The sequence below is a fragment of the Pongo pygmaeus genome, chromosome 9 (genome assembly GCF_028885625.2).
Source record: "Pongo pygmaeus isolate AG05252 chromosome 9, NHGRI_mPonPyg2-v2.0_pri, whole genome shotgun sequence".
NCBI lineage: Eukaryota > Metazoa > Chordata > Mammalia > Primates > Hominidae > Pongo > Pongo pygmaeus.
This window is the reverse complement of record NC_072382.2, coordinates 95,919,095-95,944,619: the sequence shown is the minus strand read 5'-3', so window position 1 is coordinate 95,944,619 and position 25,525 is coordinate 95,919,095. Positions and strand designations below refer to the sequence as shown.

The following is a 25,525-nucleotide window of genomic DNA, read 5'->3' as shown; positions in this document are numbered from 1 at the left end:
ACTTTTTCTGTATGATTTCCCTCCTTCACTGAAGTTATTCCTAGAATTCTCTTCCTCACAATCATTTGTCTTTCCTAGTGCAACTAACATGCCGCCATATTAGTTCATCCCTTCTAGACTTTGTGTCCTCAGGCGAATTGTCCTCCCTTGAGTTCAAATTCATCGTAGTGTCATCTCTGCTGCTGGTTGCTTGCGTGTCCATTCTAGTGCACCCCAGAGTTTGACTTATGTTTAGATGTATAACAGTTTGCCTCTTCCATTAGAGTTTGAACATATTTAGAATAGGGATCATATTTTTTTCATCATTGTATCCTCAGGACTCAGTAGAGGGTCTTGCATAGAGTCAGTATTTAATGAGGGCAGGGATATAATCTATTTTGTAGATTGCTATTTTTTGAGCTTCTAGAACCTGTAGGAATTCTGTAAATAAATGTTGAATGAATTAAATGAATGATTTGGATTGAATTTGGTATCTCTTCCCATACATTCTGTTAAACTGCTAAGTTTATGTTTGATTCAAATAATAGAAAAAGTATGATCACCTTGTGTAGCCTGAATCAGAGACTTGGTGTAATTGGAAGATGGCTTTTTTGAAGATAGCTTAGTCAGCTAAATTAGAGTCAGATTAATTACCAGATTGAAAGTCCCTTTGAATAAATAAAATGTAAATTTTTAAGTTGCCATACATAATAGTGTCTTTTGTGAGTTTTTTTTTTATGTCTTTCATCTGTAGTTTACAAAAATTTTACCTGTAAAACATACTAATTTTAACACCTTTTTCTGTTGATCAGGTGGATTTTATTTTGTTAGGTGGTGATCTTTTTCATGAAAATAAGCCCTCAAGGAAAACATTACATACCTGCCTCGAGTTATTAAGAAAATATTGTATGGGTGATCGGCCTGTCCAGTTTGAAATTCTCAGTGATCAGTCAGTCAACTTTGGTTTTAGTAAGTAAGTATATTTATTTACTTGAGTGAATGATTACTTGGGTATGGTAAACACACAACTGTTTTGCCTTCCATATAAGCTATTTTCTTAGTAAATATCATTCTTTGAATTTTTTGTACATCATCGTATTAATTTATATTTTCCTAATTAATAGTGGGACTGACCCAGCTACTTGGGAAGCTGAGGTAGGAGGATTACTTGAGCCCCAGAAGCAGAGGTTGCAGTGAGCCGAGATTGTGCCATTGCACTCCAGCCTAGGTGATAGAGCAAGATTCCATCTCAAAAAAAAATAAAAATGTGGTGGGACTGAATATCTTCTCAGGTTTATATTGTACATTTTGGTATCCTCTCCTGTTCATGTCCTCTGCCTATTTTAAAAATTGAGATTTTTTTTGTTTGTTTTTCTACCTGAATTGCAGAAGTTACTTATATATTCTAATTAGTAAACTTTTGTGATACGTATATTTTTTCCCAATCAATGGCTTGTCTTTTGACTTTGTTTATGGACTCTTGTTGACAGAAATATTTAATTTTTATGTAGTTAAATCTATTGGTTTTTCTTTTTTTCCATTTGTGCCTTTGGGACTATTTATGATATTTGTCAATCCCTATATTATAAAAATATCATCATGTGTTTTTTCTTTTTTTTTTTTTTTGAGATGGAGTCTCGCTCTGTTGCCCAGGCTGGAGCACAGTGGCATGAGCTTGGCTCACTGCGACCTCTGTCTCTTGGGTTCAAGCAATTCTGCCTGCCTTAGCCTCCTGAGTAGCTGGGATTACAGGCGAGTCGCTGGGATTACAGGCGAGTCGCTGGGATTACAGGCGCCCATCACCACGCCCGGCAAATTTCTGTATTTTTAGTAGAGACAGGGTTTTGCAATGTTAGCCAGGCTGGTCTTGAACTCCAGACCTCAGGTAATCCACCTGCCTCGGCCTCCCAAAGTGCTGGGATTACAAAAGTGAGCTACCGCTTCCGGCCCATCATGTCTTAAACATTGTACAGGATCTCACATTGCATTTAGTAGAAAAGTTTCCTTAATTTCTTCAGCCCGTGTCAGGTTTTCTGTCTTTCCTTGTCTTTCATGACCCTGATACTTATAAAGAGGTCAGGTATTTTGTAGAATGTCCCTCAGTTTGGGTTTTTCTCTTGCTTTCTATGATTAGATTGGAATTACAGGTTTCAGGGGAGAATATTCAAGAAGTGAAGTACCCTTTCAGTCTCATCACATCAGGAGGTGCATGACATCAACCTGATTTATCACTGGCGATTTTAACCCTGATCACTTGGTTAAGCTGGTCTCTGCCAGGTTTCTCCTTTGTAAAGTGATTATTTTTTCTTTCCATATGCTGTTGGTTAGAATTGAGTCTCTGAGTCCAGCTTACTCTCAAAGGGAGGGGAGTTAAGTTTCTACTTCTGATGGACATAAGTTAAAACCACCAAAGTAATTAATAAATATTTTAGGGTAGATATTTTGAGGCTGTGCGACTTTTCTGTTCCTCCTTAAATTTGTTCATTAATTTTAGATTCATCAGTGGATCTTACCTACAACAGTTATAACTGTGATATTCTAATTGTGATTTTCTATTTCCTATATTCTTTCTACATGTATTAATTGGGATTCTTTTGTAAGGAGGATTTGTCCCTTGTCCCACATTTGTTTATTCAATTGTCTATATCAGTAGAAACTCATTTTTTTTCTTTGGGTTATAATTTAATACTATCATAATTTACTTGTGGCTTAAATTTTTCCAGCTTTAGCCATTGGGCTCTTTTTGAGATTGGCTCCTGTATCCTTTTGATATATCCCACCTTTTCTTCTGATTTTTTGCTTTGTCTTTCTTGGCTTCAGACTCAACCATTTCTTCAAGGAGCCCTGGTTCCTTTTGGAGAATGGTATTTGGAAACCAAGATCTGGATGTTACATGTGCACATTACTATTGTATTCTTGCTTCTAGGCTCTCAGTGGACAGAGCTAAAAAAAATATGTGTACATACTAACCCATAAGAATAGACATACTCATGTTTGTTTATTTATTTATTTATTTTTATTTATTTATTTAATTTTTGCTTTTGAGACAGGGTCTGGCTCTCTTGCCTAGGCTGTAGTGCAGTGGCATGATCATAGCTCACTGCAGCCTCAACCTCCTGGGTTCAAGCTATCTTCCTGCCTCAGCCTCCCAAGTAGCTGGGACGATAGGCATGTGCCACTGTATTAGTCCATTTTCACGCTGCTGATAAAGACATACCCGAGACTGGGCAGTTCACAAAAGAAAGAGGTTTAATGGACTCTCAGTTCCACATGGCTGGGGCGGCCTCACAATCATGGCTGAAGGCAGGAGGAGCAAGTCATGTCTTACATGGATGATGGCAGGCAAAGAGAGAGGTTGTGCTGGGAAACTCCCATTTTTAAAACCATCAGATCTCTTTAGACTTATTCACTATCACCAGAACAGCACAGGAAAGGCCCGCCCCCATGATTCAATTATCTCCCACGAGGCCCCTCCCACAACACGTGGGAATTATGGGAGCTACAAGATGAGATTTGGGTGGGGACACAGAGCCAAAGCATATCAGCCACCACACCCAGCTAATTTTTAAGAAATTATTTTTGGTAGAGATGGGGTCTCATTGTGCTGCCCATCTGGTCCTGGGCCCGAGCAATCCTCCTGCTTTAGCTTCTCAAAGTGCTGTGATTACAGTTGTGAGCCACCATGCCCAGCGCATATTTATTTCTTATTTATTTTTTAAAGTGTGACTTTATATTGGGAGGCAAATTTTTTTTTGAGATTTTGTCCACATGAAAATGTTTATGTTCACTTTCCCCTTGATTGACAGTTTGGCTGCATACATAATTGAGTTTTAAAAGATTTGTATAATACTTAACTTCGTCCTTGTTTTTCAAAATTGTGATCAGTGTCTCTACCCTCCTTCTATTGAAATCTAAAACTTGGAACATTTTTTATTTTTTATTTTTTATTTTTGAGAAGGAGTCTCACTCTCTCACCCAAGCTGGAGTGCAGAGGCATGATCTTGGCTCACTGCAACCTCCACCTCCCAGGTTCAAGCAGTTCTCCTGCCTCAGCCTCCTGAATAGCTGGGACTACAAGTGTGCACCACCATGCCTAGCTAATTTTTTTATGTGTTTTTGGTAGAGACGGGGTTTCACCAGGTTGGTGAGGCTGGTCTTGAACTCGTGACCTCAAGTGATCCTCCCGCCTTGGCCTCCCAAAGTGCTGAGATTATAGGCGTCAGCCAGCATACCCAGCCAGGACATTTTTTAACTTTAGTGTTTTCTTTCTTTCATCTTATTTTTAAACTGCATTCTGTTTTGAAAACTGTTTCCCCACCCTATATACATGTTTACCTATTTCTTTGCTCACTGTCGTTTCTTGTATTTCATTTCTTTTGTGTAGATTCAGTTTCCTTCTTTCTAAAGTACAATTTTCAGTAGTTTTTTCATGGAGTGTCAGTGAGTGGTAAACTCTTATTTTTTGTTGCTGTTGCGGAGTTTACTGTTAGTTGAGTTGCTAGAAAGTTTAGTATGGTGATTAAGAGCATGGGTTCTGGTATAAAACAGTCTGAGTTCAAATCCTGGTTCTGTCATTTAGTAGTTGTAAAACTATGTTAGTCACTTAACCACTGTACCTTAGTTCTGTCCATAACGTGGGAAAGAAATGTGCCAATCTTACAGAGTTGAGAAGATTGAGATGATAAGAAAAATGCCTAGAGTAGTGACTAGCATAAAGACAATACTTGGGTAACTATTAAGATTTTCTCGTTGTTCTTAACATGTTGCAGTCTTACTTAGCTGTGGATTTAATTCTGTTTGTCCCGCGTGGGCTTTATCATATATTTTAATGTAATATTGTTTTTCAGCAACTTGGGGAAGTTCCTATTCATTATGTTTTCAAATATTGTTTCCCTTCTCTTTCTGAATATCATTTATATAGCATACTATTAAAAAAAATTGCCCATAACATTACCTCTTTGTGTTACATTTTGGATAATTTAATCTTCCAGTGTACAATTCATGTAGAAAATAGGCAAAGATAGGGAAATCCCGAAAAAGAAGACTACTAAGGAGTTAGTAGCCAATTAGATTTGAAGTATAACAGTGCTACAATAATTGAAAATGTGGTATGGCTCATGAATTGGTAGATAGGTAAGTGAAAGAGAATAGAAACTCCAGAAATAGCCTCAAATACATGTAGAAATTTAGTATTTGATGAAGGTCACTCTCTCACAATGTAGGGGAAATAATGGATTCAGTAAAACTACTAGGAGAAACTGTTACACATATTTTAAAAATCTAGATGTGGGAAAGGCTTCTAAGTATGATACAAGACCTAGAAGCCATAAATGATTCATACATTTGTCTTTGCAAAAATAAATTTCTGCATGCCAAAAACTGCCTGAAGCAACACCAGAAGTCACAGTTCAATCAGGAAGAATATTTGCAACCAATTGCAAATTAAGGCTGAATTTCTCAATAAGCAGTTCTTTCAAGACAATAAAATTCATGAGTTAGTAATAAATAAAGAATATGGACATACTTCACAGAAAAGGAAATAACATGACATTTAAACTTTTTTTTTTGAGACAGACAGAGTCTTGCTTTGTCGCCCAGTTGGAGTGCAGTGGCACGATCTCAGCTTACTGCAACCTCCACCTCCCAGGTTCAAGCACTTGTCCTGCCTCAGCCTCCCAAGTAGCTGGGACTACAGGCACGTGCCACTATGCCCGGCTAATTTTTGTGTTTTTAGTAGAGACAGGGTTTCACCATCTTGGCCAGGCTCATCTCGAACTCCTGACCTCAGGTGATCTGCCCACCTCGGCCTCCCAAAGTGCTGGGATTACAGACGTGAGCCACTGCATCCGGCCTAAACGTATTTTTAAAAGTTTGATCTTACTCATAAGAAAAAGACAGCTATACTGAAATATTTTTCTCCTGTAAGGTTGGCACAGGTCTGTGACTCTCAATCCTGAGTGCACAGTACAATTACCTGAGAACCTTTAAAAATATGGATGCCCCCTCTCCAGGCCAACTGACTTAGAGCCTCTCCAAGTGTGTCATGGGCATTGGCATTTCTTAAAAGATCCCCAAGATAATTCCAACATGCTGCTAGCGTTAAGAACTACTAGCATAGATTTAAGAGCTGGATGACATACTATGTTAGTGAGTAGGGGGAAACTGTCCCTCTTGTGCATTGCCATTGCATTATGTGTAAATCTCTATGGTGGGAAATTGGCAGCACCTATCCAAATTACAAATACATGTACTCTTTGACCTAACAATTCCCTTCCAGGTATTCCTTTACAGGTCGACTCATCAGGGCAACAAGATTACTCACTGTACAAGATTACTTTGTACAGGATTACTGACTGCAGCATTGTTTGTAAAACAAGACTGCAAAGAATCTAAATGTCCGTTGGTGGAGAACTGCTCAAACGCATTGTGGTAATCCATGCAATGGAGTACTGTGTGGCTGACAGAGCAGAGGAAAGGTCTTCATGTACTGATGTGGAATGATTTCTAAAATACGTTGAGTGATAAAAGCAGGATGCAGAAATCTGTATTTTTCTATCATTTATGTAAGGAGAAAGAATCTATTTATTTGTATGTATAGGTATAGGATCCTTTTGAAAGATGCAGTAGAAATTGCTAACATTATTTGCCTCTGAGAAGGGGAGCTGGATGGCTGGGGGCAGGGGCTGACAGGAGACTTTAATTTGCACAGGTAATAAGTGATAGAGCTGGGAGTTTTAATTTACCTCTTTGGGATTCTAAAGTATATGGATTTTCTTCCCTCCCCCCACTACGAATAAAAACCATATGCTAAGTTTTTAAAATTTTGAAGGCTTATTAACTTTTCATTAATTAGATATACTACTCATATATACCACAAGCACTGTTTATTATAGTTGGAGGTTCTTTAAAATGTAGTGCTTTGAGATATTTTCAAACTAATTGAAATGAATTGTGGCCTATGATTTTATTTTTTAAAGCTCTAAACTAGTGGTCATATGCCAATGTAGATTATGCAGTTTGCCTTTGATTGCATTAATATTTTGGAGGAGAATCTTAGGGAAAACAGCTTTTGCCCTTGTAGAAATTTTAAGTAACTTTTTTTTTTTTTTTTAAGGTTTCCATGGGTGAACTATCAAGATGGCAACCTCAACATTTCAATTCCAGTGTTTAGTATTCATGGCAATCATGACGATCCTACGGGGGTAATTATTGTTTTCTTACAGTTTGTTGGAATTTTGGAAATGATCAGTTTAGTTTGTCTGTGGAAAGCATGCCTTCCCTTTTTCTCAGTGTGTAGTCAAATTGAGTCAAAAAGTCAAGTTGACTTTTCACATTCATACAAGCTTTTATACTGCTTTTTAGATTTTTTAAAAATCTGGAATAAGAATTGGTGTATGAGCTATGCTTTTATTTCATTAATGCTGATGTTAACAATAAGAAGCCAGGAGTAGGAGTGAACACTTAATGTCTGTATAGTGCTTTACAGTTTGCCAGTGTTTTTATAACTATCTTATAAAATATCACTTTTAGGAAATGATTGTTCATGAACATCTTTAAATCTAAATTAGATTCTCTTATTACCTGTTTGGTATGGAGGTAAGACTAGAGATCCTACACTCAAAGTATTTTTTCATTTTTTCTGGTCATTAATATTATGAATCGCTGATTATCTATGGTCTTTTTTCCCCAGGCTTTAAGAGGGTTGCTTAATATTACTAAGCATTTATCTCATGGCTGATTTTTATTTTTTTGTGGCCAAGACATCGTAAGTTTTGATGAGATATTAACCTTGCATTTGGCATGTGATTCCAGTTGCTGTAGGTGATTTGTAGTACAAAAAATGTAGAAAATACTTTTACTATTATAATTTTGTTTTGAGAAGACACTATCCTCATCTATGTTTTTGTAAGTAGTATATGGAGTATGCTTTTAACAGGTGATATGATGTTCATGCAGATACTTACTTTTACATACACACTAACATTCTTTGAAATTATTTTGCATAGGCAGATGCACTTTGTGCCTTGGACATTTTAAGTTGTGCTGGATTTGTAAATCACTTTGGACGTTCAATGTCCGTGGAGAAGATAGACATTAGTCCGGTTTTGCTTCAAAAAGGAAGCACAAAGATTGCGCTATATGGTTTAGGTAAGACAGTTTTATTTTACTATTTATGTCCATGTGTGATTCTTTAAACAATTGAGAAGTGAAATTTTGGAGATAAGTTTGTATCTGTTTGGAAAAAATGGGGCAAACCTTATTATTCTTTATTGGTGAATATAAAAAATGATGGATGGTTTTGGTAAAAATTTTTGGTGAAAAAATGTCTTTTTGTTACTATTTATTATTTTGGGTGTTTTTTAGACTCAGGTGTAGAATCCTGAATGTTAGAATTATAGGATAATTAGCAAAACTGCACTTTGATATCTTGGAAGTCTTTGAAAGGTCTAATGCTTCACTGTACAATAGCACTAGCTTATAATTTTGTCCAGCTTTCATACTTCTGGCAAGTAGAAAAGCATCATCGTTATTTCTATTTTAGAGATAAGGAAAGCGAAAACTGGAAAGTTGTATCTGATTCTGCAAGTGATAGAGCAGGAAGTGAAATATACTTTTCTTAAAAAAAGCTATTAACAGTTGTTTTAATCAACTGCAGTGTTATTAGGGATGATATCTCCAGAAAATTGCCTTTCCTCCTCCATTCAGACTAAGGACAGATTCCGTTATGCCTCAGTCACCACCAGAAGCACATCTCTCCAGTCATCCATTTTCTCCCAAACTCTTATCTTATCCTGTTCTATTATACCTTCCTTAACTGGACTCTGTCTCCACCCTGCACCCCCTCCCTGTCCCCCAGCCCTTCATTATAAACTCTAGAACTCTTTTTATAATGATCAGATTCCTCATTATTGTCAGTCTCTTCTCTGAATGTTACCTCCACTTTCTAACCTTCATTGAAGCCCAGCTGGCCCCTGAGGTTCCTGTGTCCCATGCAGTTCTCTTACCCCTGGGCTTTTGGACAGAAGCAGGGATCACTCTTCTCCTTGCTCCACCCACCGCTTCCTTTTCTGCCTGCAAACACCCTGTTCCCTTTAAGCTTCTGCCATCTGGCTAAACTGCATTGCTTTTTCTCTCAGACTTTTTACCTACTTACCTACCTTCAATTTTGCCAGTGTTTTCAGTGTTTCAACACTCAAGTAGATTAATCTTCTAATGCCTTGGGCTTTGTGTGCCTTGACTTTTTTGTCTCCAGTTACATGTTCTACATTCCACCTCAGCCATTTATTCCATTGGCCACTCCTGTAGCATTCTCCTTGGGAGCTAGGCCACTTCTAACTTCTAGACTTCTACACTGTTGGCTTTTCTTCTGAGATCCTCTCTAATCCGTATATAAAGTAGCAGTGTTGTCCACCCTTTTAATTCCATAGTGTTAATTTGCCATCTTAGCATCCTGGCTTTCTCTCCTTTTATAATATTTAATATTTGTAACTATTTTGTTGACTTGTTTTTGTTAGTTTCTTTCACTAGATCAAGGGGAACCTATGGAGTATGAGAATTGTTTGAAAGTCATTGAATTATTTAAAAAGCACAATATATTTTATTTAAAACAATGTAAGAATATTGTTTTTAAATATACTTTTATCATCCTTTTTAATATTTATTTCTGCACATGTTATAATGTATATATTAGATCAAAAGTATATGTAATTTATAACGAAGGTATGGTGAAAAATAGTATTACTAGAAGTTTTAATAAGAATTTTAGCATAGAAAACTCACATTTTTATTCTACATTTTGCTGGTTTTGAACATATATATGCCTGAAATGGAAAATGTTTTTCAAATGCAACTAACTACTGTTATCAAGAACCTGGAACAGGCCAGGCGTGGTGGCACACACCTGTAATTTCAGCACTTTGGGAAGCCAAGGCAGATAGATCACTTGAGGTCAGGAGTTCAAGACCAGCCTGTTCAACATGGTGAAATCCCATCTCTACTAAAAGTGCAAAAATTAGCCAGACGTGGTGGTGCATGCTGTAATCATAGCAACTCAGGAGGCTAAGGCACAAGAATCCCTTGAACCCAGGAGGCGAAGGTTACAGTGAGCTGAGATCACACCACTGCACTCCAGCCTGGGCAATGGAGCGAGACTCGGTTTAGAAAAGAAAAGAAAAGAAAAAAAAAACAAAACCCTGAAACAGCTAGGCATGTTGGCTTATGCTTGTAATCCCAGCACTTTGGGAAGCTGAGGCGAGAGGATTGCTTGAGCCCAGGAGTTTGAGACCAGCCTGGACAACATAGCAAGACTCTGTCTCAGTTAAAAAAAGAAAGATAAAAAAATAACCTGGAACATACCCACTTATAAATTATTCCAGAATTCAAATACATCTCCCAACAGTAAAGTGAAATACTTTGAGAAGGACATAATTTAGAAGCAAAATAGGTTCATTTTTTAAGCCAAAGTAAGAAAACAATTTAAAAATAATGTAATGTCCATTTCAGGATCCATTCCAGATGAAAGGCTCTATCGAATGTTTGTCAATAAAAAAGTAACAATGTTGAGACCAAAGGAAGATGAGAACTCTTGGTTTAACTTATTTGTGATTCATCAGAACAGGTAAAACTTTTCTCTGAAAAAGTTTGAGCCAAGTGCTGAGGTTTCCCAAATCTGTTTCTGAGCTTACCTATTTCAGTGAAATGCCCTTAATCTTTCAAGGTTGTCATTGCAAGATCAGACAAAACATAGATTTGCTTTGTGTGATTTCATTTTGGAATTGTTTTTGGTATATATTAATACCTACAAGAATATTTGTAACATATGGATAAGGCATACACATGAATACTCCTCATTTCAACAAAAAGGTAGAATCTTTTTGTTGGATTATCCATTCCTTTATCCCATTCCTTTTCCCTGATCCCACCTGCTTCCTCCTATCCCAAAGGGAAGCATTATTAATTTTGAATTAATTATTTTGTTGCTTTTCTTTGCTGTTTAATCACATGTATACTCATATTATGCTATATATTTTACAGCCAACTTATGTTCAGCATTACATTACTGAGATTCATCCATTTTGATGCTTAGAAATGTAATTTATTTTTACTGATGTGTACAGTTATGCTTTGCCTCCTGTCAGTGAACAGGAGTTTTTTGCTTTTATAAACCTTGCTGTTATGAACATTCTTAGACATGTTTCCTGCTGCATATATGCAAGTGTTCTTCCAGAATATACAAATATAGCTAGATTACCTTTCTTTTGTTAGTAGTTTTAAGAAATTTAATCTGTTGGCAGGGTATAGGATTGATTGAAAAGAAGACAGACTTGAAGAAGCAAGATTTATTATCTGATCATTGCAGTAAAAATGTGAGGTGGTGACAGTGATGGCAATGAAACAGAAATGGGAGGGACACACCTGAGAAGTTGTCGGGGAAGAACCCAAAGGATTTGGGGCCTGATTATATAATTTATTACAGTTGTCCCTTGGTATCCATGGGGGATGTTGGGTCCAGGACCTAAAATCCTGGGATGCTGAAATGCCTTGAATAAAATGGTATAGCATTTGCATATAACCTACATATATCCTCCTGTGTACTTTAAATCATCTCTAGATTACTTGTAATACCTGATACAATGTAAATGCTGTTTAAATAGTTGTTATACTGTATTGCTTTAAAAATTTATATTTTTCGTTGTTATTTATTTTTTATTGTTTTTTTCCTGAATATTTCGATCTTTAGTTGGTTGAATCCACGAATCTGCCAATACAGAGGGCCAGCTATATTTATTGAACACATTTATTGAATGCAGACTACTCTATGCATTCAGTGAATGCAGACTTATGTTAAATACTCGGTAAAAGAAAGGGTTTAAGAGGCTGACTTGTGTTACCTTATGTGTGAGTTCTTGAATAAACTGTGAGTTTCAAAGGAGGAGCAGGCCAGAGTTTAGATATGTGTGGTCTTCATATAACTGCACCACTGGGATTTGTTCCTTCTCTTCCATAGAGCTTCCCAGGTTTACCACTTTTTTGTACTATGCCAAAGTAGGGATGATGAGTTAAAAGGAAAACTCATAAGTAATTCTAAGAATTTAAGCCGAATGAAAGGTAGAATGGCAGCATTGGTAAGGGGAATGGGTAGTCACCATATGATGTTGATTTTTCTCATTGCACCCCTCATCATTTGATTAAGGGAATGTATAACAGGTTTCTCTGCTGTAAGGTTCCCATTTTCTACTTTTCAATTAATAAATATTTTTGGGAAAATACTTTGAGACTATGCAAATATCCTGTTTCACCTTAAACTTTTACTTGCTAATTTTAGCATCCATGGGTGATCTTATTTCCAGTAATTAATACTTTGGTATTTTAATTGTAAATTTTGATTTCCTTCATTCTTTCTATATTTATTAATGGAATTCTTCTGTAAGGAAAATTTGTCCCTTCTTCTCTATTTACTTATTTATTTATGTCATTATGGACTTGAAGATCCGGTACTATCAGTTTTTTAGTTGCTACTGTTCCTCAGCTAGTTGCAGCTTTGACCATTGCATTCTCTTTTATGTTGGCTTCTGTGTCCTTTCAATGTCTCCCCACCTGTTTTGGGGTCATGACCTTAGCTTTTTGGCACCTCAAGATGCTCTAGGCTCTTGGCTCTTGTAATGGCAAAAATCACAATTACTTTTGCACCAACCTGATATTTTCCTACCTAGCCCTGGAATCAACCATTTCTCCAAGGTGCTCTGATTCTTTTTATTGGAGAGTGGTATTCAGAAATCCACAAATGGGTAGTAGGTGTGCTTACTGCTACCAGGGCTTGCTCAGCACTCTGAATGAACAGTTATGGAAATAGATATATGTGTATATAGTAACCCATGCATACATACATGTCTATATATGTGCTTAAAAAACCAATGTTAAGTTCAGACTGATTCTAATCCAGCCCTACAAGGTCCATTTTTGTCTTCTCCCTTTCCTTACTTGTGACTTCTTTGTCTAACAGAAGCCTGGATCATATTATAAATATATATATTTACTTATTTTTTCAATCCTGGTTTAATTATATTTCCAATCCTGGTATAATTTGAAATTATAAAGTAATTTCAAAATTGCTAACTCATACCCCTGTGCAAAACAACTTTCCCAACTAGGTTACAATGTTTATGTAAGTTATTTTAGTCTTTAGCCTTTCTGTATCTAGTTGAAACATAATTTTTCAAACTTACTTAGCTCCTTTTCTCCCCACCCCCTTCACTGTGGTTATGTGATTCTTTGGTAATGCTGTTAGATTCATTTGTCACCCTGTGCATTCTTAAGATACTTCTGCTTTCATATTTAAAATGAAGGTTTTCACAGATTGGGTGAGAATCTTGAGCCTTCTGCATTTTGCCTTATTTCCCATTTGTTTCTCTGCACCAAGTGTTTTTTTCTCTTGTTTCAAAGAAGAAAGAATCTGAATCTGCAGATGACTTGGTCATGCAATGTCTTTCAACAAGGATATTGTGATCACTTCTAGGTCACAAACTACAGTCAGCCTACCAGCATCATCCTCCCTTTTTCTTCCAGGAAAGAACCAGCACTCAATGAAGGCACAATGGCATCATGTTGTATTTGGGAATTATTCTGCTTTTCTTTAGTAGTTGTGATAATCTCATACCTTAGATGTATGTTTTTTACATAAAAACATTCCTGGATACACAAGCCTGTATATTCTGCCTTCCCTGCATTTATTCTGCTTAGCCCTTCTGTTCTCCTGGCTGTTCCTTGAATTCACTGAACACATTCCCACTTTAGCACCATCTGCTCTTCTATTGCTTAGGACTTTCTCTCTCTGTGTACTGATGGTTCATCTCAGTTCTCTGCTCATTTGATGCTAGTCAGAGAGGTCTTTCCTGACTACCCTGTGTATGTAGAGAGGAGTATGCCACTTCTATGTCACTTTTCCCTATATTTTTCTTCACAGCACCTATCACTAACTGACAAGTTATACATGTGCATACATACACACACGCATATACATATTGTATTAGAGATTGAGTATCCCTTATCTGAAATGCTTGGGACCAGAAGTGTTTGATTTTGGATTTTTCGGATTTTGGAATATTTGCACATATGTTGGGGATGGAACCCAAGTCTAAACATGAAATTTGTTTACATTTTATATATACCTTATACACATGGCCTTAAGTTAATTTTATACATGTTTTAAAATAATTTTGTGCATGAAACAAAGTTTGTGTTAAGTATTTATGTGTGGAATTTACCACTTGTGGTGCCATGTTGGCACTTAAAATATTTTGGATTTTGGATTTTCAGATTAGGGACTCAACCTGCATTGCTTGTTTCCCACACTGGAACAAGGACTTTGTTCACTGCTGTGTCTTCTGTATCTAGAAGAAGCCTGGGACATCTGACATAAAGTAGACAGTGTTTGGGTGACAGTATTTGTTGGGTGAATGGAAGAATATTGGTTTGGATTAAATGAATGCTCGGTTAAAGTATGTGAACACTTTTACTTGAATCTCCAATGATGTAAGTTAATATTAGGGAAAACTATTCCTTCTTGTCTTCTCTCACCTTGCATTTCATGTATCTTTAAATAATAACTGATATAGGTATAAGACCATAGTTTTCAAATCACTTATTTATTTAATATTTGATATTGAAAACTCTTAGCACTTATGTGAAATTGACGTTTTTACTCCCATTATATTTATTAGTAAAAAGATAATGTTAAGAAATTACTGGACATATTTATACTTAACTTACTTTCATTTTCTGTGTGTTTTCTCTAGTGTATGGTTAGACTGATTTATAGATTTCTACTATCGATAGAATTCATGCTTTTCTGATTGACCAAAGGAGAAATCCTTCCTATGTAAAACCTTTCATTATCTTCCTCCAAATACAGAATTGACTGCTTTCTCTTTTAGGGTTTCCACTTATCCGTGTCCTATAAGTTTGTAAAGCTCTCAAGGTCCGGAATTAGTATTGATAATCTTTACATTCCCAATCCTGTGCACACTTTCTGGTACGTGGAAGGATGCAATAAAATCTTTAGTGAATGGACAAAGAAAGATCTGTATAGACTTCAATAATAATGAAATTTTTCTAATCACCGAATTTATATTTTTCAAAATCTTGATACAGGAGTAAACATGGAAGTACTAACTTCATTCCAGAACAATTTTTGGATGACTTCATTGATCTTGTTATCTGGGGCCATGAACATGAGTGTAAAATAGCTCCAACAAAAAATGAACAACAGCTGTTTTATATCTCACAACCTGGAAGCTCAGTGGTTACTTCTCTTTCCCCAGGAGAAGCTGTAAAGAAGTGAGTGTTATATATTTTGAGCCAATTTTTAAGAAATCTTGCTATAATAACTAATCATTTCATAGGTTTAAGGCCTATGTTAAGGTTACCGCTAACTGGCAGTATTGTAATTTATATGATAGCTTTATTTTTGAAAATTGATCATTCTATGTAGTCTTATTGTTTTTCCAGATTTTAAGCCATTTTCAAAAATAGAGCATCCAATTGGTGTTATTTTGCTGCTTATTAGGCAAATTCAAGATGCACATTTTTATTATATTTCAAGTTAGATGCTTTAGGTTGATGATTACTAATTTCACAAAGTTCATTTATAAAAAATTCTCCTAAAACCATTTAATTGAAAATTTTCTGATTATAAGTGCAATATAGTATATCTCATTTTTAAAACATTTTTGGGGGAATGATGTGATTGTAAGAAGTAGTTAACAGTGATTAAACTCAATTTTTATCATGTGCTTTATCCTTTGAATCACTTGAGTTCTGATTGTTATAATAGGGTTAAAGAATATGGCAGTAGAATCTATGTTCGTTGGTTTTTTTTCTTCATGAGTCCATTGCAAAATCATTTTGTCTATATGTGTACATGTATGTACATATACATAGGTATATAGATATAATACTATAGTCTACATATGCTACCATCGTAGTCCTGATAACATTTTATTATACTTATGATGTCTGTCTCCTTATAAGACTGATCAGACAGGAATAATAATGGATGATTGATTTTACTCTGGGGAAGGAAAATGTCTACCATCTTTTCCTGTGATGATAACATTAAGGTTAAATTAGCAGAAACATTTATTTTTAAGAGTATGATTTTATAAAGAAACATTTTGTAGAAACTAAGAAATATGAAAGCTTTCATGTGCCCATCTTTCTGAGGAAATTTACACTGTGACTCGGTGTTCATTTCTCTCCATTTCAGACATGTTGGTTTGCTGCGTATTAAAGGGAGGAAGATGAATATGCAGAAAATTCCTCTTCACACAGTGCGACAGTTTTTCATGGAGGATATTGCTCTGGCTAATCATCCAGACATTTTTAACCCAGATAATCCCAAAGTAACCCAAGCCATACAAAGCTTCTGTTTGGAGAAGGTAATTCTTTTTGATAAAGTCAATGAGATCTACTTTAGTTGAAGAATTATTCACCTTCAATTAAGTAATTTAATAGAGTAGAGGGAAGCCTTTAAGTTGATTACATTCTCATGAAGCCTGTAAAGACACTGTTCTTCAGTGAATGTGTTTAATTGTGTCGAAGACTTTTTTTTAAGTCATTGAGAGAAGGAATACTGGATGTTAAAAAAAATTAAATCTCTCTCCTAGTTTCTTTCTTCCTTTTCAAAATCATAATACATAATCTTTTCTCCTTTTTAATCCTGATTTGCTGATTTGTTCATTTTATTTATGAAAGCAGGCAGCGACTTTGATTGAGGAATGAGAGACTATTGTGTGTGGGAAAAGCCTTAGCTTCTAATAATCTGTATTAGGCATCCCTTTCACCCTGAAAGCTACCCCAAATGAAATGTGAAAAATGTGTTTGCTATCCACCCTATTGCTGCAACGTAAGTCCTAAACCTCCCTCTCTATGCCCATTGCCACCACTAAATCTCTAGAAAATTTCAGCCACTACTAAGGTTGGGTGGATTAATGCATTTAATAATATGTGGGTTGACAGCTTAATTAGCATCACTTGCTGACACTCAGTTCTTACTCTGTGTCAGCTGTCCTACTATGTTTTATTTTCATGAAAAATCATGTAATATAGTGACAATGATAATAATTATGACCAGTGATACTTACTGACTTACTGTATGTGATGTGCACTGTTGACAGCATTTAATCTAGCCAACAATGCTATATGTGAGTAGTTTCTACCATCTATAGTTTAGAGGAACTGAACCTTAGATAAGGTGACTCATTAAGTGTCACAGCTTTTTAAGCAATGTGTAGCTCACGTAACCAAAAGTATACGCTTGTTTCAAGATGATTGACTCTAGAAACTCAAATGTAGGTTAAGATTCTGGCATCCCTAAATCCAAGCTCTCAAGCCAAAGAGATAGAAAATGCATTAATTGCTTTTGCATTGATTGATCCAGGCCTGAGTCATGTGCCATTCCCTGAAGTCAGCCCTGGGTTTTTCAACCTTGGCTTAGTTGACATTTTGTACTAATAATTCTTTGTTGTGGGAGGCAGTTCTGTGCACTCTGGGATGTTTAGCAGTGTTCTCCCTGGTTTGTACCCACTAGATGCCAGTAGTACCCCTTCTAACTGGTCGTGACCATCAAAAATGTTTACAGACCTTGCCAAATGTCCTTAGAGAAGCAAAATCACGTCTGGTTGAGGTCCACTGTATGAACTTCACCTAAATCCTGTGGGCTTTGGTGATATGAATCCAGAGAGGAAAGTAGATGCTGGTGACACAGAAGTAATAGAGGTTCATTTTAAACACCAGGTGTGCACATAACTTTCTGTTATCTCTGTATTTTATGTACATTTCTATTGTTGTACTTAGTTAAGTTGTATTATTATTTATAAGCATGTGAGTCTCTTCTGAACTCTTTGAGGACAGGACCCATATCTTACTTTTCTGTCTCAGCACTTGACCTAGTACCTGGCAAAAAGATGCTCTATAAATGCTTGTTGGATTGAAATAACTGACCTAGGAGATCATGTTCTTATAGATTTTCTCTGTGCTGTCTGATATGGTAGTCACTAGCACATGTGGCTGTTCACATATAATTAATTACATTTAAATTTAAAATTCAGTTTCTCACTTGTACTAGCCACATTTCAAGTACTCTATATCCACATATGGTTTTGGCAACCATATTGAATATGCACATATAAAAAATTATTGCAGAAAGTTCTGTTGGACTTCATTGTTACAGACAGTTTAAAGGACAAGATTATAACATCTTAGATGTGAAAGAAATCTGAGGACAAAAACACTTGTTCTGTATTGTTCTTGAGATCAGAACCAAGTTATAAGAAGGCAGTTTTTGTTCCAACACAAGAACTTTCTAAGAACTAGAATTGTTCAGCTATGAAGTTGGTCATCTGAAGATATCTAATCACTGTGTACACAGCCATTTATGAAAAGAATCTAATGCTGTCTCCTTGTAACTTGGTTTTCCCCTGAAGAACAATATAGAACAAGTGCTTTTGTCTTCAGATCTCTTTCAAGTCTAAGATGTTATAATCTTGTCCTCTCAGAGTATGAGACAACTCCAGATATTTGAAAACATCAGTCTTATTTTCTTTTACCTTGAACTCTTCCAAGATAAATAATCCAAAGTCCTTGCTTATAGATCCCTAAATCTTCTGGTGAGTCTCCTGTAGATCATATCACTGCAAAAACTAGACTTACTTGGTTTTAAGTTGGTAAGCTGAGGAAAGCCTTATTGAAACATGAATAGAAAATTGAAACATGAGTAGTAATATTTTAAATTTTATTCTAAAAGAATTACTTTAGAGATTGAAAAATTATAAAGAACTTTCATGAAAGGAAAACATTAAGGAATAGTATTAAAGGAGCATTACAAGAAGGTATATTTGAAAAGGTGTCATAAATGACCTAGGAAATAAAGATGATTATGTAGTTCAGGAAAATTCCTGTGGTAATAAGCTGCTATTCAGCCAAGTTAAACTCAGTTTACTACTTTGTTTTTTAATCTTTTTAAAAATTTTGAGATTGAAGAAATGCTTGAAAATGCTGAACGGGAACGTCTGGGTAATTCTCGCCAGCCAGAGAAGCCTCTTGTACGACTGCGAGTAAGTCCTATTTATACAGATGGAATGTTATTAATTTTCAAAGCATAGTAATGTACAGTTTACATGGTTTCTTTGAAAATTAGTGAGGAGAGTGCTCATAGTAATAAGAGCATTCACCATTGGAGGCAAAAACAAAGATATAAGGATTTGAGTTAATCACAGTTTAAGTGATAGGTTTGGTAACTTATTTTTCTCATTTTCTAAATAATTTGTTGTTATATTTAATAGATTGGCTGAGCTCTCTGACTTCATCTTTAACTACCTCCTCTACTCACTTCATTCTAGGCACTTTGGCCTTCTCGCAGTTTCTTGGGCATGTGGGATGTGCTCTTATCTCCCTTTAGTCTGCTCCCATGTCACTTCACTAAGGCCCTACCATCAAGATTGCAGCCCCTACCTTCTCTCCAGTGCTCCTGATTTCACTTACCTTCTTCTGCTTCCTCTTTTCTTCTTATTTTTTTTCCTGTAACACATCCTTCTAATCTATGTACAGTTTATTTGTTTTGGTTATTATTAGGATTGTTTCCTGTGCCTATAAATCTGCTTATCCTTTCTATCGTGTTATAAACAAAGAAACAACAACAGACCTCTTCTTTACCACTATGCTTTTCCCTTTTCCTAACTCCTACCCCATGTTGCTTACTCTCTTTCAAAGCCCCTAAACGTATATAACCTATATCTCTCATCTAACTTTCTCTTCTTCAGTTCACTATAACCAAGGCTCTGACTTCACCATATCCAGTGGAAAAGATGACCCTTAATTGTTAAATCCAATAGATCGTGTTTCATCTTGCTGAGTTACTCTTGGGCATTCCCTGAGTTATTTGTATCCATCCCGTCTCATAGTTAGCCCGCTTTTTAGTGTAGGCATACAGCTTTAATGACCACCAATAGAGTGATGACTTCGAAATCTTTGCGTAGACTTCCTTGTTGTTCGTATCTCCAGGAGTCCCCTGAGGCCTGGTACTGAGGAGTGTAGTCTTTAAACCAGCAGTGTTGTTGTCACCTGGGAAATTTTTAAAAATGCAGAGTCTCAGACCCTGCATCAGAACCCACTGTATTTTAACAAAAATCTCCAAGAAATGTATATGTTTATGAAAATTTGAGAAGTCCTGGGATGTAGACTGTGGAGGTAAAGAGTACAGTGTAGAGCCAGACTTCATGAGCTTCATTCTGGCCCAACCACTAGTTGTATGACCTTGAGCAACCGCATCTCTTATCCCTTGGTTTGTATTAGGTTGGTGCAAAAGTATTTGTGGGTTTTGTCATAGAAAGTAATGGCAAAAACTGCAGTTACTTGTGCACCAACCTAATGCTTCATAGATTTATGAGATCTAAATGGATTAAATAGTGTCTGGTGCCCAGTAGGTAATCTGGTCCTGTTTCTTTATCCCACTGTCACTGGCATAGTGAAGCCCTTATTGATACTTCCTGGCCTATTGCTGCAGCCTCCTACGAGGACTCTGCTTCCAGTTTCCTTCTCTCTCCACATTAGTGCCAAAATGATATTTGTAAAACACAGTTTTGCATGTCTTTTCTGCTATAAATAACTTAATTATTCCCCAGCACTGACAGGAAAAAGTCTAAACTTTTTTAGGTTAGCATTCAGGGGTGTACATGATCTGGTCTAAACCAAAAAAGCTGCTGTTCCCTGGGTGCAGTGCAGTTTATTTCACTGGAACCTTTGTCCATGTTGGTCCTGTTGCCTTTCTTGACCTCCCCGCAGAGAACATGCTTCTTCCTTTGTGTCCTCATTCAACTTTGTACATACCTCTTATAGCATCACTCGCAGTCTGCTTCCAGTGATCTGTTTACATGTTTGTCTTCCCAGTCAGTTTGTGAATTTCTTGACAGCCAAGATTGTATTTATTTATGGTTGTATCCCTGGCCCTGAACAGCATACCTAGAACGTTGAGGACATCCAATAAAATTTGTTAATTACCAAACATTTATAAATGAGAAGTTCAAAGGGGAGACCTAATAGCTTTAGCATTTAGTATTTTGTCTTTTATAACATGGTAGCTGAAGAGATGATCTGGGTAAGGCTGGGCATGGTGGCTTATGCCTGTAATCCCAGCACTTTGGGAGGCTGAGGTGGCTGAATCATCTGACGTCAGTGGTTCGAGACCAGCCTGGGCAACATGGTGAAACCCTGTCTCTACTAAAAATAAAAAAATTAGCCAGGTATGGTGGTGCATGCCTGTAATCCCAACTACTTGGGAGGCTGAAGCATGAGAATCGCTTGAACCCAGGAGGCAGAGGTTGCAGTGAGCTGAGATTGTGTCACTGCATTCCAGCCTGGGTGACAGAGTGAGACTCCATCTGAAAAAAAAAAAAAAAAAAAAGAGATGGTCTGGGTAATAACAAAAATAATTACTTTAAGGGAATCACATAGTTCTCTTCATTATGGCAAAAGATCCCAATTTTCTCATCTGTGTTTGCCTGACAGCATTAAAACTAACCAGACTTTAATAGAAAATTGGCATTTCTTTTCCTAAACACAGTAAATTATGAATTCATTCATAAAACAGCACATATTGTCATATAAGTAATATTACAAAACTACATTATACTGACTAAAAGGCATTCATTAATTCATTGACTAAATCTTATTGAGTACCTGCTATTATGGATGCTGCAGGATATAGGGATGATAAAACAGATGAGGTTTTGAATTCATCGAGCTTACAGGAGGTGGAGGTGCGAAGAGAGACATAATACACAAATATAAAATAAATGAACAAAAAACCTTAGCAGATAGTGATGATGAGTGAAAGTGGGAGCACTTTAGGGAGCATTCTGGATAAGCTGTGAGGTGGTGCAGTGCTGGTCCCCATAGCATACTTTGGGAACAGCTAGTTTAGGAGAACATATCTCTGAGAAAGAAAGGTGGTATTTGTCTTTGTAAAGGTCTGTTTACTGCTACAGACTTCTGTAGAAAGAGTCTACCTTGAGAGAAGTTCTCAGTTTCAGTGAGATACCATGTTTTGGAGGTAATCATTTCTCAAGGCTCACAGATTTGATTCTTTATTACCTGGATTTTCCTAGCATTCATCTTTCTCGTGAGGCACATCACTAAGATGATAGACCAATTTACTAATGCATTTAGGGCTAGTATTTTATTTTGGTGTGTGTTTGTTTGTTTCTTTGTTTTAAAAGTTCAGAAAATTGTTTAGAAATTCTGTCTCCTTTTCAGATGGTTTGCCTGGTAGTTACCTAGACTATTAGTGTTATCAGGGAGAGATGTAATCATTCTGCATTGTGGAAATTATTGCAATACCTTGATTCTATCGAACAAAGTATTTTGCTTATGCTTATAAACTTGTCAAACATTAGTTTCTCAATAGGATAAATGATATAGCTCCATCATGATCTACTGTAGGAAATTAATTCATAAATTTGAAAGCATCAAGCATAAACACTGTGAATACTGAAGGATTAGTGTGTGTTTTAAAAATGGGCAAATTGTTGTTTCCTAGCTTTCATAGATTATTCTGTGTTTTCAGGTGGACTATAGTGGAGGTTTTGAACCTTTCAGTGTTCTTCGGTTTAGCCAGAAATTTGTGGATCGGGTAGCAAATCCAAAAGACATTATCCATTTTTTCAGGCATAGAGAACAAAAGGAAAAAACAGGTAAGCTAGTTATTTTTACAAGTTAAAAAAATGTTCTTATAGGATTTGTGAAGGAATCTTTAGTAAAAACTGTAACATAATAATGGAAGATGTTTTAATATGATTGTAATGTCTTAAACAAATTGACAGTTGGAATAATTCTCTTGTCTTCTAAAAATTAGATAGCAGTCTTTATTGTTATTATACTTTAAGTTCTAGGGTACATGTGCACAACGTGCGGGTTTGTTACATATATATACATGTGCCATGTTGGTGTGCTGCACCCATTAACTCCTCATTTACATTAGGTATTTCTCTTAATGCTATCCCTCCCCCCTCCCCCAACCCCACGACAGGTCCCAGTGTATAATGTTCCCCGCCCTGTGTCCAAGTGTTCTCATTGTTCAGTTCCCACCTATGAGTGAGAACATGCAGTGTTTGGTTTTCTGTCCTTGCGATAGTTTGCTCAGAATGGTTTCCACCTTCATCCATGTCCTTGCAAAGGACATGAACTCATCATTTTTTATGGCTGCATAGTATTCCATAGTGATACGTGCCACATTTTCTTAATCCAGTCTGTCATTGATGGACATTTGGGTTGGTTCCAAGTTTTTGCTATTGTGAATAGTGCCGCAATAAACATAGGTGTGCATGTGTCTTTAGAGCAGCATGATTTATAATCCTTTGGGTATATACCCAGTAGTGGGATGGCTGGGTCAAATGGTATTTCTAGTTCTAAATCCTTGAGGAATCACCACACTGACATGTCATTCCACAATGGTTGAACTAGTTTACACTCCCACCAACAGTGTAAAAGCATTCCTGTTTCTCCACATCCTCTCCAGCACCTGTTGTTTCCTGACTTTTTAATGATTGCCATTCTAACTGGTGTGAGATGGTATCTCATTGTGGTTTGATTTGTATTTCTCTGATGACCAGTGATGTTGAGCATTTTTTCATGTGTCTGTTGGCTGCATAAATGTCTTCTTTTGAGAAATGTCTGTTCATATCTATCACCCACTTTTTGAAGGGGTTGTTCGATTTTTTCTTGTAAATTTGTTTAAGTTCTTTGTAGATTCTGGATATTAGCCCTTTGTCAGATGGATAGATTGGGAAAATTTTCTCCCATTCTGTAGGTTGCCTGTTCACTCTGATGGAAGTTTCTTTTGCTGTGCAGAAACTCTTTAGTTTACTTAGATCCCATTTGTCAATTTTGGCTTTTCTTGCCATTGCTTTTAGTGTTTTAGTCATGAAGTCCTTGCTCATGCCTATGTCCTGAATGGTATTGCCTAGGTTTTCTTCTAGGGTTTTTATGGTTTTAGGTCTAACATTTAAGTTCTTTAATCCATCTGGAATTAATTTTTGTATAAGGTGTAAGGAAGCGATCCAGTTTCAGCTTTCTACATATGGCTAGCCAGTTTTCCCAGCACCATTTATTAAATAGGGAATCCTTTCCCCATTACTTGTTTTTGTCAAGTTTGTCAAAGATCAGATGGTTGTAGATGTGTGTTGTTATTTCTGAGGACTCTGTTCTGTTCTGTTGGTCTGTATCTCTTATTTTGGTACCGGTACCATGCTGTTTGGTTACTGTAGCCTTGTCATGCAGTTTGAAGTCAGGTAGGGTGATGCCTTGAGCTTTGATCTTTTTGCTTAGGATTGTCTTGGCAATGTGGGCTCTTTTTTGGTTCCATATGAACTTTAAAGTAGTTTTTTCCAATTCTGTGAAGAAAGTCATTGGTAGCTTGATGGGGATGGCATTGAATCTATAAATTACCTTGGGCAGTATGGCCATTTTCACGATATTGATTCTTCCTATCCATGAGCATGGAACGTTCTTCCATTTGTTTGTGTCCTCTTTTATTTCGTTGAGCAGTGGTTTGTAGTTCTCCTTGAAGAGGTCCTTCACATCCTTGTAAGTTGGATTCCTAGGTATTTTATTGTCTTTGAAGCAATTGTGAATGGGAGTTCACTCATGATTTGGCTGTTTGTCTGTTATTGGTGTAGGAATGCTGTGATTTTTGCACATTGATTTTGTTTTTATTTTTATTTTTTTGAGACAGAGTCATGCTCTGTCGCCCAGGCTGGAGTGCAGTGGTGCGATCTCGGCTCACTGCAAACTCCGCCTCCCAGGTTCATGCCATACTCCTGCCTCAGCCTCCTGAGTTGCTGGGACTACAGGTGCCCGCCACGATGCCCGGCTAATTTTTTGTATTTTTAGTAGAGACAGGGTTTCACCGTGTTATCCAGGATGGTCTCGATCTCCTGACTTTGTGATCCACCCGCCTTGGCCTCCCGAAGTGCTGGGATTACAGGCGTGAGCCACTGCGCCTGGTCTGCACATTGATTTTGTATCCTGAGACTTTGCTGAAGTTGCTTATCAGCTTAAGGAGATTTTGGGCCGAGACGATGGGGTTTTCTAAATATACAATCATGTCATCTGCAAACAGGGACAATTTGACTTCCTCTCTTCCTAATTGAATACCCTTTATTTCTTTCTCCTGCCTGATTGCCCTGGCCGGAACTTCCAACAGTAGGAGTGGTGAGAGAGGGTGTCCCTGTCTTGTGCCAGTTTTCAAAGGGAATGCTTCCAGTTTTGTCCATTCAGTATGATATTGGCTGTGGGTTTGTCATAGATAGCTCTTATTATTTTGAGATACATCCCATCAATACCTAGTTTATTGAGAGTTTTTATCATGAAGGGCTGTTGAATTTTGTCGAAGGCCTTATCTGCATCTATTATCATGTGGTTTTTGTCTTTGGTTCTGTTTATATGCTGGATTACGTTTATTGATTTGCGTATGTTGAACCAGCCTTGCATCCCA

The 25,525-nt window shown here is 36.7% G+C and overlaps 1 protein-coding gene across 7 annotated transcripts in view; it reads left to right on the top strand.

Moving 5' to 3' along the window:
* MRE11 (MRE11 homolog, double strand break repair nuclease) overlaps positions 1 to 25,525 on the top strand; it is a 78,926-nt gene that overhangs the window by 7,015 nt on the left and 46,386 nt on the right. For all 7 annotated transcript variants that reach the window (XM_063671360.1, XM_063671359.1, XM_063671361.1 and 4 more), the window contains 8 exons: positions 792 to 952; positions 7,094 to 7,181; positions 7,986 to 8,127; positions 10,483 to 10,597; positions 15,130 to 15,315; positions 16,244 to 16,415; positions 19,011 to 19,091; positions 22,598 to 22,724. In XM_063671360.1, coding sequence (XP_063527430.1) covers positions 792 to 952; positions 7,094 to 7,181; positions 7,986 to 8,127; positions 10,483 to 10,597; positions 15,130 to 15,315; positions 16,244 to 16,415; positions 19,011 to 19,091; positions 22,598 to 22,724 — 1,072 coding nt within the window. The remainder of the gene's footprint in view (positions 1 to 791; positions 953 to 7,093; positions 7,182 to 7,985; positions 8,128 to 10,482; positions 10,598 to 15,129; positions 15,316 to 16,243; positions 16,416 to 19,010; positions 19,092 to 22,597; positions 22,725 to 25,525) is intronic.